Source organism: Dama dama, chromosome 32, assembly GCF_033118175.1.
Source record: "Dama dama isolate Ldn47 chromosome 32, ASM3311817v1, whole genome shotgun sequence".
NCBI classification, from domain to species: Eukaryota; Metazoa; Chordata; class Mammalia; order Artiodactyla; family Cervidae; genus Dama; species Dama dama.
In genome coordinates, this window is record NC_083712.1 from 40,350,663 (window position 1) to 40,364,046 (window position 13,384).

The following is a 13,384-nucleotide window of genomic DNA, read 5'->3' on the forward strand; positions in this document are numbered from 1 at the left end:
TTTGCATAAACATTTTCAGAACAAATCAGAAGCTTTTGCCTTATATTCTTGATAATAAGAATCCTCAAAAAAAGTTATGAAAATGAGGGAGGATTCTTGTTTCTTTCCCCTGAAAAACTTCTTCTAGGTCCCTGATTTAACCTTCAAGCTAAACAAATTCCCATCAACTTTCCCCCAAATGTTGGTCCATTTTATCATCATTTTTGTACTTGCAATTATTTACCATGGCCTTCTCTCAATAAAATGCATGTATTTTAAGAACACAGTTACATGAACTGAATGTATACAGCCATGCATCCATTACTATCAGTAAAATAAAAATTGTTTCCATTACCCTATAAAGTAAATAGCTTATAAGGCTCGAGGCAACCAGTGATATGCTTTCTCTCACCATAGGTTACAATAATGTATCCTATAACTTTATATAAGTGAAATCATATGATATGTCTTCTTCTATATCTGGTTTCTTTAACTCAGCACTTGTCTGTGTTGCTGTGATTATTGGTAATTCATTTGTTTTTATTGTTACCAAGTGTGAGATTTTAGAAACATAAAATAATTCATTAATACATTTAACTGTTGATGACCATTTGGATTATTCAAACATCTTAGCTATTGTAAATAACGCAGATGTGAATATCCATGTACAGGTCTTTGGATAGTTACAGTCTTTCATTTTTCTTGGTTCAATGCTTAGAACTGGAATATCTGATTCACATGATACCTGTATATGTATATAGAAATTTAAAAATTTGACTGTTTTCTAAAGTTATTAGGTTGGCTAAAATGTTTGTTCAGGTCTTTTCATTACATCAAATAGAAAAATCTGAAAGAATCTTTTGGCCAACTCAATAATCTGATCATTCTGCATTTTTTGCCAAGAACTAATATCAATTGCTCCATACTCTTGCCTCTATTTAGCACTGGCAATCTTTTGCATTGCATCCATTCCTGTCAGTATGTGCTGAGAATTCACTGAGATTTTCATTTGCAGTTCCTGTATGATTAATGATGTTGAACATCTATTCACAGTCTTATGACTCATTAATTTGGTTTCTCCTAAGTCCCCTACTATAAATTTTATGTTTGGTTTGATACTTAAGCTTACCCTCTAATTCATTTTTTTAGAATAAGGATTTCCATGTGGAAATCCAATCTTCCTGCATAATTTGATGAATACGTCATTTTTTACTTTCCAAAGACCTTGGCACCTTTGCGTATAATCATCTGGGCAAGAGCACATGGCACTACTTCTCCTCTATCGTATCCCACTGTTCCACACATAAACCAATTCCATGATATGTATCTCCAGAGCAGAAGGCAGCAAACTATAGCCTATGATATACCCACCTCAGTTCAGTTCAGTCGCTCAATCATGTCCAACTCTTTGTGACCCCATGAACTGCAGCACACCAGGACTCCCTGTCCATCACCAACTCCTTTACCCAAACTCATGTCCATTGAGTCGGTGATGCCATCCAACCATCTCATCCTCTGTCGTTGCCTTCACCTGCCCTCAATCATTCCCGGCATCAGGGTCTTTTTCAGTGAGTCAGCTCTTTGCATCAGGTGGCCAAACTATTGAAGTTTCACTGTCAACATCAGTTCTCCCAATGAACACCCAGGACTGATCTCCTTTAGGATGGGCTGGTTGGATCTCCTTGCAATCCAAGGGACTCTCAAGAGTCTTCTCCAACATCACAGTTCAAAAGCATCAATTCTTTGAAGCACTCAGCTTTGTTTATAGTCCAACTCTCACATTCATACATGACCACTGGAAAAACCATAGCCTTGACTAGACAGAACTTTGTGGGCAAAGTAATGTCTCTGCTTTTTAATATGCTAAGTTGGTCATAACTTTCCTTCCAAGGAGTAAGTGTCTTTTAATTTCATGGCTGCAATCACCATCTGCAGTGATTTTGGTGACCCCACAAAATAAAGTCAGCCACTGTTTCCACTGTGTCCCCATCTATTTGCCATGAAGTATACCCCCCTGCTTGCAAAAAATATTTTCTTGGAACACAGCCATACCTGTTTGTTTATAGTTTACTTATGTTGATTTCAAGCTACAAGGACTGAGTGAAGTAGCTGCAATAGATCATATGCCTCACAAGCCCAAAATATTATCTGATCCCTTAAGAAGAAACAACACAAGTCCTTCACCTAGTTCTCTTTTTCAAACAAGTGTTTGACTTCATAAGGATATTTGCATCTCCATAATCAATTTGAGAATCTATTTCTACAAAAATGTTTTTTGGGAATTTTGACTGGAATTATATTTACTCTACACATGAATTTGGGGAAAAATGGATATCTTATCTTTTTTTTTTTCTTGTAACTTTGCTAGAGTCTCTTAATTAGTCTTGATTGCTTGGATGGAGATTCTTTAGCTCTTATGTGCAGAGTTATCTCACTAAAGAACTAGGGTGATTGTTTCGCTTTCAAAATGTATAGTCTTTATTATTAGTCTTTTTCCTATTGCAAAAACTAAGAATTCAGTAAAATGTTGAGTGGAAGTACAATGAAGACAAACAACCTTGCATTATTTTGAATCTCAGGGGTCATTTTCACCAGTTTGGGCACTAAAAAATACACCATAGATTAGATGCTTGGACCACAAACAGTATTTCTGACATTCTAGAGGCTGGAAAGTTCAAGATTCAGGCACCAGCAGATGTGATGGCTGGTGAGTTCACTCTTCCTAGTTTGCAGATCTTGTATGCTCATGTGACAGGAGAGCAGAGCCTCTTCCCTTTTATATGAGAGAATTAATCCTATCATGAGGGCCCTACCTTTATACCTGTTATTGTTCAGTCACCCAGTCAAATCCAACTCTTTGCAATCCCATAGTCTGCAGCAAGCCAGGCCTCCTGGTACCTCACCATCTTCTGAAATTTGTCCAAGTTCATTTCCATTGGATCAGTGATGCCATCCAGCCATCTCATCCTCTGATGACCTCTACTCCTTCTGCCCTCAATTTTTCCCAGCATCAGGGAATGATGAGGAGCATCATGGAATCTCCAATGAGTTGGCTGTTTGCATGAGATGACCAAGATACTGGAGCTTCAGCTTCAGCATCAGTCCTTTCAGTGAATATTCAGGGTTGATTTCCCTTAAGATTGACTGGTTTGATCTCCTTGCTGTCCAAGGGACTCTCAGGAGTCTTCTCCAGCAACACAGTTCAAAGGCATCAATTCTTTAGCATACTGCCTTCTTTGTTGCCCAGCTCTCACAGCTGCAGATGACCACTGGGAAGACCATAGCCTTGACTTATACAGACCCTTGTCAGCAGAGTAATGTCTCTGCTTTTCAACATACTGTCTAGGTTTGTCGTAGTCTTCCTGCCAAGAAGGAAATGTCTTCTAATTTCATGGCTGCAGTCATCATCTGCAGTGATCTTAGAGCCCAAGAAGAAATCTGTCGTTACTTCCACCTTTTACCCCTCTATTTGCCATGAAGTCATGGGACCAGATGCCACGATCTTAGTTTTTTTAATATTTAATTTTAAGCTGGCCCTTTCACTGTCCTCCTTCACCCTCATCATGAGGCTCTTTAGTTCCTTAGTTCCTCTTCACTTTCAGCCATTAGAGTGGTATCATCCATATATCTGAGGTTGTTGATGTTTCTCCCACCTATCTTGATTCCAGCTTGTAGCTCATTCAGCCTGGCATTTCTCATGATGTGCTAAGTGTATAGGTTAAACAAACAGGGTGACAGCAGACAGTCTTGTGATACTCCTTTCTCCATCTTGAACCAATCAGTTCCATTCAGGGTTCTAATTGTTGCCTCTGGACCCGCATAAGGCTTCTCATGAGAGAATTAAGATGGTCTAGTATTCCATCTGTTTAAGAGCTTTCCACAGTTTGTCCTGAATATTCATTTGAAGGACTAATGCTGAAGCTGAAACTCCAATACTTTGGCCATCTGATGTGAAGAACGGACTCATTGGAAAAGATCCTGATGCTGGGAAAGATTGAAGATGGGAAGAGAAGTGGATGGCAGGGGATGAGATGGTTGGATGGCATCAGCAACTCAATGGGCATGAGTTTGAGTAAGTTCCAGGAGTTGGTGATGGACAGCAAAGCCTGGTGTGCTGCAGTCCATGGGGTCACAAAGAGTCAGACATAGCTGATCAACTGAACTGACCAACAGTTTGTTATGATATACAGTCAAAGGCTTTAGCACAGTGGATGAGACAGAGGTAGATTTTTATCTGGAATCCCCTTGCATTCTCTATGATCCAGTGAATGCTGGCAATTTGATCTCTGGTTCAAATTAATCCCATCATGATGGCCCTGCCCTCATACCTAATCTAACACTAATTTCTGAGTTTCTAATACCATCCTACTGAAAGGTTTTAAAATACAAATTGTGGTGGGACACAAGCCTACAGTATGTAACAGAAGTAAAGCATTCAGTCATTTACATTCTTTATGTTAGCTGTACATGATCTTTATTATCCAGGACATTTTCAACTCCTATTATTTACCATGAATATGTTGTACTGAATGTTGGCAAATGATGTTTCTAAAAGTATTGCTATGATTCTGTGGTTTTCTTGCTGTATATTTTTAATTGAGTCAATTGCTCTTTTGCTGTACTGATTTATTGATGTTGTCTCAAAGTCCCATAGATACTATTGTCTCTTGAACAAGCAAATCTGTTTTTATAGTATAATGGCAACTTGACTGGATAACAAAAGCCTGATACTGTTTACCTCCTAGAGAAGCTATTTTCTTTCTCACTAGATAGATATTCTTGACTATCTTATAAGCAGTTCCTTTTGGCAAATGTTAATGCCAGTCTGACTGCCTTTTTCTACTTTAAGTGACTTTCTTTGAGGCTGAGATGCCTATAGGATTATTCATCCTTTATTGATAAAGTCCAAAATATATTATACATTGGTGTTACCCACTTTCATAAAGATTTCTTGAAATCTGAAAATTTTCAAATTCAGGAATTCTTTATTCAACACAGCTTTCTTCTCTCATAAGTAGGATTACATTGAGCATGATTTTATTCATGAATGACAATATTGGTTATCTTGAATTTCCATTAGTAATATTTTACATTCTGTTAGAGTTCCCTAGAGAAACAGAACTAACACAATGTGTGTGTATATTTGCACCTTTAATATACTTATTAAAATTAGATTTATTACAAGAAATTGCTTCACATGGTTATGGAGTCTGGAAAGTCCAAAACCTCCAGTAGGCTTCAGACCTGAGGAGAGTTGATGCTACAGTGCCTGTTTGAAGACTGTTGCCCAGAGAGTCCTGTCTTACACAGAGGAAGTTCCATTCCTTTCTTAGATTGATGACGTCACTATCAGATGAGGTCTATGCACATAATGGAGGACCATCTGCTTTACACAAACTCCACTGACTTAGTTGTTTACCTTTTTCAAAAACACCTTCAAAGAAACACCCAGAAAATCTAACTAACCATCTGGGGACTGTGGCCCAGGGAAGTTGATACATAAAGTTAGCCATTATATAGTTTTGCCTTTTTCTCCTATAATTTTTTTTTCTCTCCCATCATTTTTATGAGCTTCCCTGATAGCTCAGTTGGTAAAGAATCCACTTGCAATGCAAGAGACCCCAGTTTGATTTCTGGGTCTGGAAGATCTGCTGGAGAAGGGATAGGCTACCCACTCCAGTATTCTTGGGCTTCCCTTATGGTTCAGCTGGTAAAGAATTCGCCTGTAATATGAGAGACCTGGGTTCGATCCCTGGGTTGGAAAGATACTCTGGAGAAGGAAAAGGCTACCCACTCCAGTATCCTGGCCTGGAGAATTCCACAGTCCATGGGGTCCAAAAGAGTTGGACACAACTGAGCAACTTTCACTTCCATTTCCCAACATTTTTAGGTCATTGCATTCTCTATTTCCTTCAGTTCAGTTCAGTTGCCCAGTCATGTCTGACTCTTTGCAACCCCATGGACTGCAGCATACCAGGCTTCCCTGTCCGTCACCAATTCGAGGAGCTTGCTCAAACTCATGTCCATTGAGTTGGTGATGCCATCCAACCTCCTCCTGCCTTGAATCTTTCCAAGCATCGGGGTCTTTTCCAATGAGTCAGTTCTTCGCATCAGGTGGCCAAAGTACTGGAGTTTCAACTTCAGCATCAGCCCTTCCAATGAATATTCAGGACTGATTTCTTTTAGGATGGACTGGTTGGATCTCCTTGCAGTCCAAGGGACTCTCAAGAGCCTTCTCCAACACCACAGTTCAAAAGAATCAATCCTTCTGCGCTCAGCTTTGAATATAACTTTACCCTGGGGTTTTATGATAATGTTTGTTCTGTTATTCGCCAGTTCTATTGTCAATGTCTTTCATCTTCAAAATGGCTTTGTCTTTCTTATATGTCTATTTCTTGAGCACTTCCAGGATCTTTAAACAGACTGGGAAAGGGTAGACTTGTGAGTACCAAAGAATGGATCTCTGGGGTTGCATTAGTTAGATTAGAATTTTAATGCTGTGACTTAGAATAATAATTTGAACTCTCCAGGTCTCTGCTTCCTTCTGACGAGAGGGATAAATGTTCTCACTCTCAGAATTGTAGAAAGAATTGGAAAGACAGGGTATACTGTCAAGGTCTTACAACAATTGGTGATACCTAGTACATAGATATATAACAATATCAATATTGTTTTTAACTCATTTTGGATCATGTAATTTGTGTTATATTTTATATTTATATTTGTTTTTATGTACCCTGTTTATTCCCTTTGTATTCTTCTTTCAGAATACATTCATTTCTTTCATGTCAAACTTTTGTTGAACAAATGTTAGGGATAAGTGACTTACACTATATTTGGTTCATAAGAAATGACCAATTTTTCAAGAATGATATTGCTTCTTCTCTGAGAGAGAAGTCCATGAGAGATACCTGTTCAGCTCAGGTTTATCAAGATGGGGATTCAGACACTCTTCTCCTTTTACTCCTATATGAATTCAAATACTACTGGGGACACTTTGAGGCCCTGAGTTGAAGCTGGAAAAGGAAACAGCTAGCATTTTCATCTACCTTGGTCTTTGCATGAGCAAAGCACACACATCATGTTAAACCACTGACAGTCAGGAATTCATCACTTCAAAAATCTCGTCGCATTTGACCTAGTAGTGTTTCCTCATGAGGAGTACAGTTTGAGGATAACAGCTTACAAAGTTGTTCCATCTCTTGATTTGACAGAAAATTCAGTGTATTTGGCAACTTCTCCTTAGAAATTTGGTTGTGTTGTAGCCTGCCAATCTCCTAATTCCTGGTGAGATTAGGGTCTCTCTCTATTATTCTAAGTGTGGTCTGTTTTACTCATTAGGAGGGGTATTCACAATAGGGAGGAAAGAAATGGTTTTAATTAAATATATCAATTATATAGTTCTGACTGGGTAAGTAATTACAGGATGAAAATTACCTTGCCTTATTTTAAGTAATTTTTGTGTTGCCTTTCAATCTTCAATATTGGTGCTAAGTAGTTTCATGCTATTCTACATTGTGTTTATACATAAGAAATCAGATTTTTAAAAATATTGATTTAGAACCCCTGCTTAAATCATTTTGATTCTCAATTTCATTTGTACTGGAACTCATACTACATCACCTGTATTGTTATTTTAATTGAATATCTTATCTCTCAAATTCCCTTGTCACTTTTGTTTATACTTTGGTTGTGTGTGATTTCTGAAATTTTATGTGATGAACTTTCGAGTTTTTACACAGGGTGGCTCAGATGGTAAAGCGTCTGCCTATAATGCGGGAGACCTGGATTCGATTCTGGAGTCGGAAAGATCCTCTGGAGTAGGAAATGGCAACCCACTCCAGTACTCTTGCCTGGAAAATCCCATGGATGGAAGAGCCTGGTAGGCTCCAGTCCGTGGGGTCACAAAGAGTCGGACACGATGGAGCGACTTCACCTTACCTTACCTTAGCATGCTTTTAATTCCCAAGTACTGTTATCTGCTGAATTTTATTTTTTAAACAGTGATCTGTTCTTAATTTGTGGAGGACATATTTTCTCCAACCTTTCTGAGTATGGGCTTCCCTAGGGGCTTAGTCAGTAAACAATCTGCCTGCAATGTGGGAGACCTGGGTTCGAGCCCTGGGTTGGAAAAATCCCCTGGAGGAGGCCATGGCAACCCATTCCAGTGTTGTTGCCTGGAGAATCCCATGGACAGAGGAGCCTGATGGGCTGCAGTCCATGGGGTCACAAAGAGTCGGACATGACTGAGAGACGAAGCATAGCACACCTCTCTGAGTATATTGTTATGTTGCTTTCTTCACTCTCTCTCTCCACTCCTTAGTGCCTCAAGATTAAGCACTTTGAATTTTTCTATGCCAATATCTACCAGATTAAATTGTTTCATCTTATGTTTAGTGCTTCTTCATATTAGGCATTGACAGCATATTGCAATATCTATGATCACATATGGAGCTTATGACCTGCTGTCTTCAGAGAGTGTAAATTCTCTGGAATGTTTAATGCAAACACCTTGCTGTCAACACACTTAGTTTTGATTCTTTCGAGTGGTTCATTTCCCTCCTGGATCCTAATGAACATCTTAGAATGGTTAAACCATTTCCCACTGTGTAGTGTGTCATTTAATATATTCACACTAATACTGGTATCATAACCACCTTCTATTATGATTTACAAAGACATTTATGCCTGGTGACCACACTTCACACATTCCACCCATGAAAGGAGTCTTAGACTATCTGTGAGTTTACAGCAGAAACAATTGTTTAGGAGAGGAAATTAGGTTTTATATGTATTTTTAAACTTATTTTCAACCACTTCTCTTCCTAGACACACCAATAATATCATATCCTTAGGTATTTGGACTCACAGTTAAAAAGACATTTCAAATATTCCAGCAAACAAAAGCCCAGGACCAGACGGCTTCACAGCTGAATTCTACCAAAAATTTAGAGAGGAGCAAACACCTATCTTACTGAAACTCTTCCAGAAAATTGCAGAAGAAGATAAACTTCCAAACTCATTCTATGAGGCCACCATCACCCTAATTCCAAAACCAGAGAAGAATGCCACAAAAAAAGAAAACTACAGGCCAATATCACTGATGAACTTAGATGCAGATATCCTTAACAAAATTCTAGCTATCAGAATCCAACAACATATTAAAAAGATCACACATCATGACCAAGTGGGCTTTATCCCAGGAAGGCAAGGATTCTTTATTATCCGCAAATCAATCAATGTAATACACCCCATTAACAAATTCAAAGATAAAAAACATATTATTATCTCAATAGATGCAGAAAAAGCCTTTCACAAAATTCAACATCCATTTATGATTAAAACTCTCCAGAAAGCAGGAATAGAAGGAACATACCTCAACATAATAAAAGCTATATATGACAAACCCTCAGCAAACATTATCCTCAATGGTGAAAAATTGAAAGCATTTCCCCTAAAGTCAGGAACAAGACAAGGGTGCCCACTCTCACCACTACTATTCAACATAGTTTTGGAAGTTTTGGCCACAGCAATCAGAGCAAAATAAAAGGAATCCAATAGGAAAGGAAGAAGCAAAACTCTCACTGTTTGCAGATGACATGATCCTCTACATAGAAAACCCTAAAGATTCTATCAGAAAATTTATAGTTGGACTATAAAGAAAGCTGAGCCCCGAAGAATTGGTGCTTTTGAATTGTGGTGTTGGAGAAGACTTTAGAGCTAATCAATGAATATAGTAAAGTTGCAGGATATAAAATTAACACACAGAAATCCCTTGCATTCCTATAAACTAACAATGAGAAAACAGAAATTAAGGAAACAATACCATTAACCATTACAACAAAAACAATGAAATACTTAGGAGTATATCTACCTAAAGAAACAAAGACCTATACATAGAAAACTATAAAACATTGATGAAAGAAATCACAGAGGGCACAAATAGAGAAATATACCTTGTTCATGAATTGGAAGAATCAATATTGTGAAAATGAGCATACTATCCAAAGCGATCTATAGATTCAATGCAACCCCAATCAAATTACCAACGGTATTCTTCACAGAACTAGAACAAAAAATTTCACAATTTTTATGGAAATACAAATAAACCTCGAATAGCTAAAATAATCTTGAGAAAGAAGAATGGAAATGGAGGAATCAACCTGCCTGACTTCAGGCTCTACTACAAAGCCACAGTCATCAAGAGAGTATAGTACTGGCACAAAAACAGAAATATAGATCAGTGGAACAAAATAGAAAGCCCAGAGATAAATCCACGAACCTATGGACACCTTATCTTCAACAAACGAGGCAAGAATATATAATGGAGAAAAGACAAACTCTTTAACAAGTGGTGCTGGGAAAACTGGTCAACCACTTGTAAAAGAATGAAACTAGAACACTTTCTAACACCATACACAAAAATAAACTCAAAATGGATTAAGGACCTAAAGGTAAGACCAGAAACTATAAAACTCTTAGAGGAGAATATAGGCAAAACACTCTCCGACATAAATCACAGCCAGATCCTCTATGACCCACCTCCCAGAATATTGGAAATAAAAGCAAAACTAAACAACTGGGACCTAATGAAACTTAAAAGCTTTTGCACAACAAAGGAAACTATAAGCAAGGTGAAAAGACAGCCTTCAGAATGAGAGAAAATAATACCAAATGAAGCAACAGACAAAGAATTAATCTCAAAAATATACAAGCAACTCCTGCAGCTCAATTCCAGAAAAATAAAAGACCCAATCAAAAAGTGGGCCAAAAATCTAAACAGACATTTCTCCAAAGAAGACATACAGATGGCTAACAAACACATGAAAAGTTGCTCAACATCACTCATTATCAGAGAAATGCAAATCAAAACTGCAATGACTCCTAAATGCAATAATAGATAGAAGAAGGTATTTACATGGACTTACATGATAATCAAGCAAGACGGGACTATTCTTAGATATTAAATGACAAAGGTCATTATCAAATTTCCACTTAATATTTTAATTTAATATTGTGCATATTTGCATAAAAATACTTAAAAGACATATCTGCATAAAATAGTTAAAATTAGGTATATGTGAGAATTTTAATTATATAATTACAGCTATTAAATTTTAAATATTATATGACTAAACAAAATATATTTAAAATAAATACCTTATAAGAGAAGGCTTTATTATAACCAGTATCACTTTAAATTTGTTTTCCAAATGTACCAGATATCAATGTGAGTATGTTTATCACAATTTGCATACTTCAGTTACTTACATTTGATTTCACAAGAATTTTGTAGGATTGATCTGCAAATTGAGTGGTAGAATTATTTTCTGTTATGGGAGAAAAATCACTTTTTTTATCCCTTATCAGATAAATCACATGCTCATATGTAGTTGAAGATTCTAGTGGTTCAATTCCATAACTGACATTTTCAAACTGCAATAATCCCCTGAATATTGAAACACATAAAAAATAAATTAAAAAGATGGAGTTCTCAATAATAAACATAAATAAATATTAATAGAAAAAATTAAGTAGAAATTATCAAATTTATCAAATTAATTATTAAATTAAGTAGAAATTATTAGAATTAAGTAGATAATTTGATAATAATGATTTTGTCATCTCATATCTAATAATAGCCCCATCTTACTTCCATTAACGTGTAAACCCAATTTTCTACCTTCTTCTATCTATTATAGCATTTAAGAGTCATTGCGGTTCTAGAGTGGCTCAGTAATAGGGTTATGTCTCATTCTGATGACAGCTTTTCCTGAATGAATTTTATAATTGCAATCCTGGGAGAGACACAAAGAGTATAGTGGAAAAGATAAGACAAGCAGGCACAGAAAGTAGGTGAGAAGAAATACAATGTAAGTGTCTATTTTCTTTGTCTTTCATCTACCCTTCAAGAAGTTTCTAAAAGTTAAAGGGTACACTAGATATCAACTATATACATCTCTGGAATATGTCATTACCTGAGTCCAGAGCAGGTACTAAGTGTCACAACTGAATTTGGAATCTCTGTGGCATATCCTTGATAAAAGCAATGGCCCTGCACAGGAGTAATATAAAGACACATCAGTAATGATTAGCAAACAAAGTGTTTGGTTTTATTGATAACCCTCATCCTAGACATCATCAAACATCAGATTTAAGCATTCCATTATACAATTTAACAGACATTTCATTTCCTCTTTAGCTTTCTACATTTTTTCCCCCTTGACACTCTTCTGTCTATAATCACAACTCCTATTCTCTCCCAAAGGATTTTTGCTGTAAATCTGAACTTTTCATAAATAACGTTCTGATCTACATCTTGTCATTCTCAGTCCACATTTTGAATATATAGCCTAAAAATGCTACCTCAAGGTAATCACCAGCATTAATCACAGACTTCCACTGTGAGCATTTCATTTGTTTTATTCTAAGTAAGATCAAAATATCTTAACTGACCTTTCTTCACTATTTTCTACTATCTCATCATGTTGATCATCCTTACTTGAAAGTCTCTTCTCAATGGACTTTCAAAACATTACTCTTCCTACATTCTCTGCTGATGTAGTATTTTACTGAATAGTTCCTTCTCTTCCCTAAGAAGTGTACTGATATCTAGAATCAACCTTGTTCCTCAGTTAATCCTGGACTATGAACACACTATTATCATCACATTCTCATGTACGAATGTGTTTCTGTGGCATAAGTGTCCATACATACAAATCCATCAGTAAGCATTCACTCATCTCAATACTCGGCTTAACTCCTATCTCCAACCAACTGATTGAGGCAGAGCATACACGACTCCACAGTCAGACAACAGTGGCAGCCACTTCTGCTCACAGTGGTGCCAGCAAACTATGCCACAAGCCTTCACAAAGACGTAGAATGCAAACCAGCTCCCAACACTTTACCCAGCAGAAGACAGCATCTCAGTTTACGCATCTCCTGGCCTTGCACGCCCAATAAGAGAAAATGTTCCTCGTGAGATGATTCTCAACACTCCAAACTCAAAGGCAGCCAACAGTGGCCTAGATTAAAAACTTTCCTCTCTCAGGGGCACTAGCAGAGATGAGAAGCACATTGATAGCCAGTGACTGACATACAGCTAGAGGAAATGTTCTTCATAATATGGTTCCCTCATCAACCAACATCACCAAGCAACAGAGGGTGGCCCAGGAAAGAAACTTTTCCTGCCATGGGCTGCCCCGGCAGAGATCCAGTGAGCTCCACATGAACCAGGAAGAACGAAGGAGAACAAAATATCAAAAGTCCCAAGAAAGCTGAATGGTTACTGGAGCAACAATCACACTGAACTTGAACTTAAACTGGGTGATTGCCTTTCAATCATCCTGAAACAACTGAAAGAATAAGGAAATTTCAGAAGTGAAATAGAAGCTATTAAAAA

General features: G+C 37.2%; 1 protein-coding gene across 1 annotated transcript in view; it reads right to left on the bottom strand.

The window, feature by feature from the left end:
- The window catches only part of LOC133050543 (A disintegrin and metallopeptidase domain 3-like), a 107,361-nt gene that overhangs the window by 72,694 nt on the left and 21,283 nt on the right, over positions 1-13,384 (bottom strand). The window contains exons 5-6 of the mRNA XM_061134786.1: positions 11,958-12,034; positions 11,251-11,428 (exon numbers count right to left, since the gene is read on the bottom strand). Of these exons, the coding sequence (XP_060990769.1) occupies positions 11,251-11,428; positions 11,958-12,034 (255 nt within the window). The remainder of the gene's footprint in view (positions 1-11,250; positions 11,429-11,957; positions 12,035-13,384) is intronic.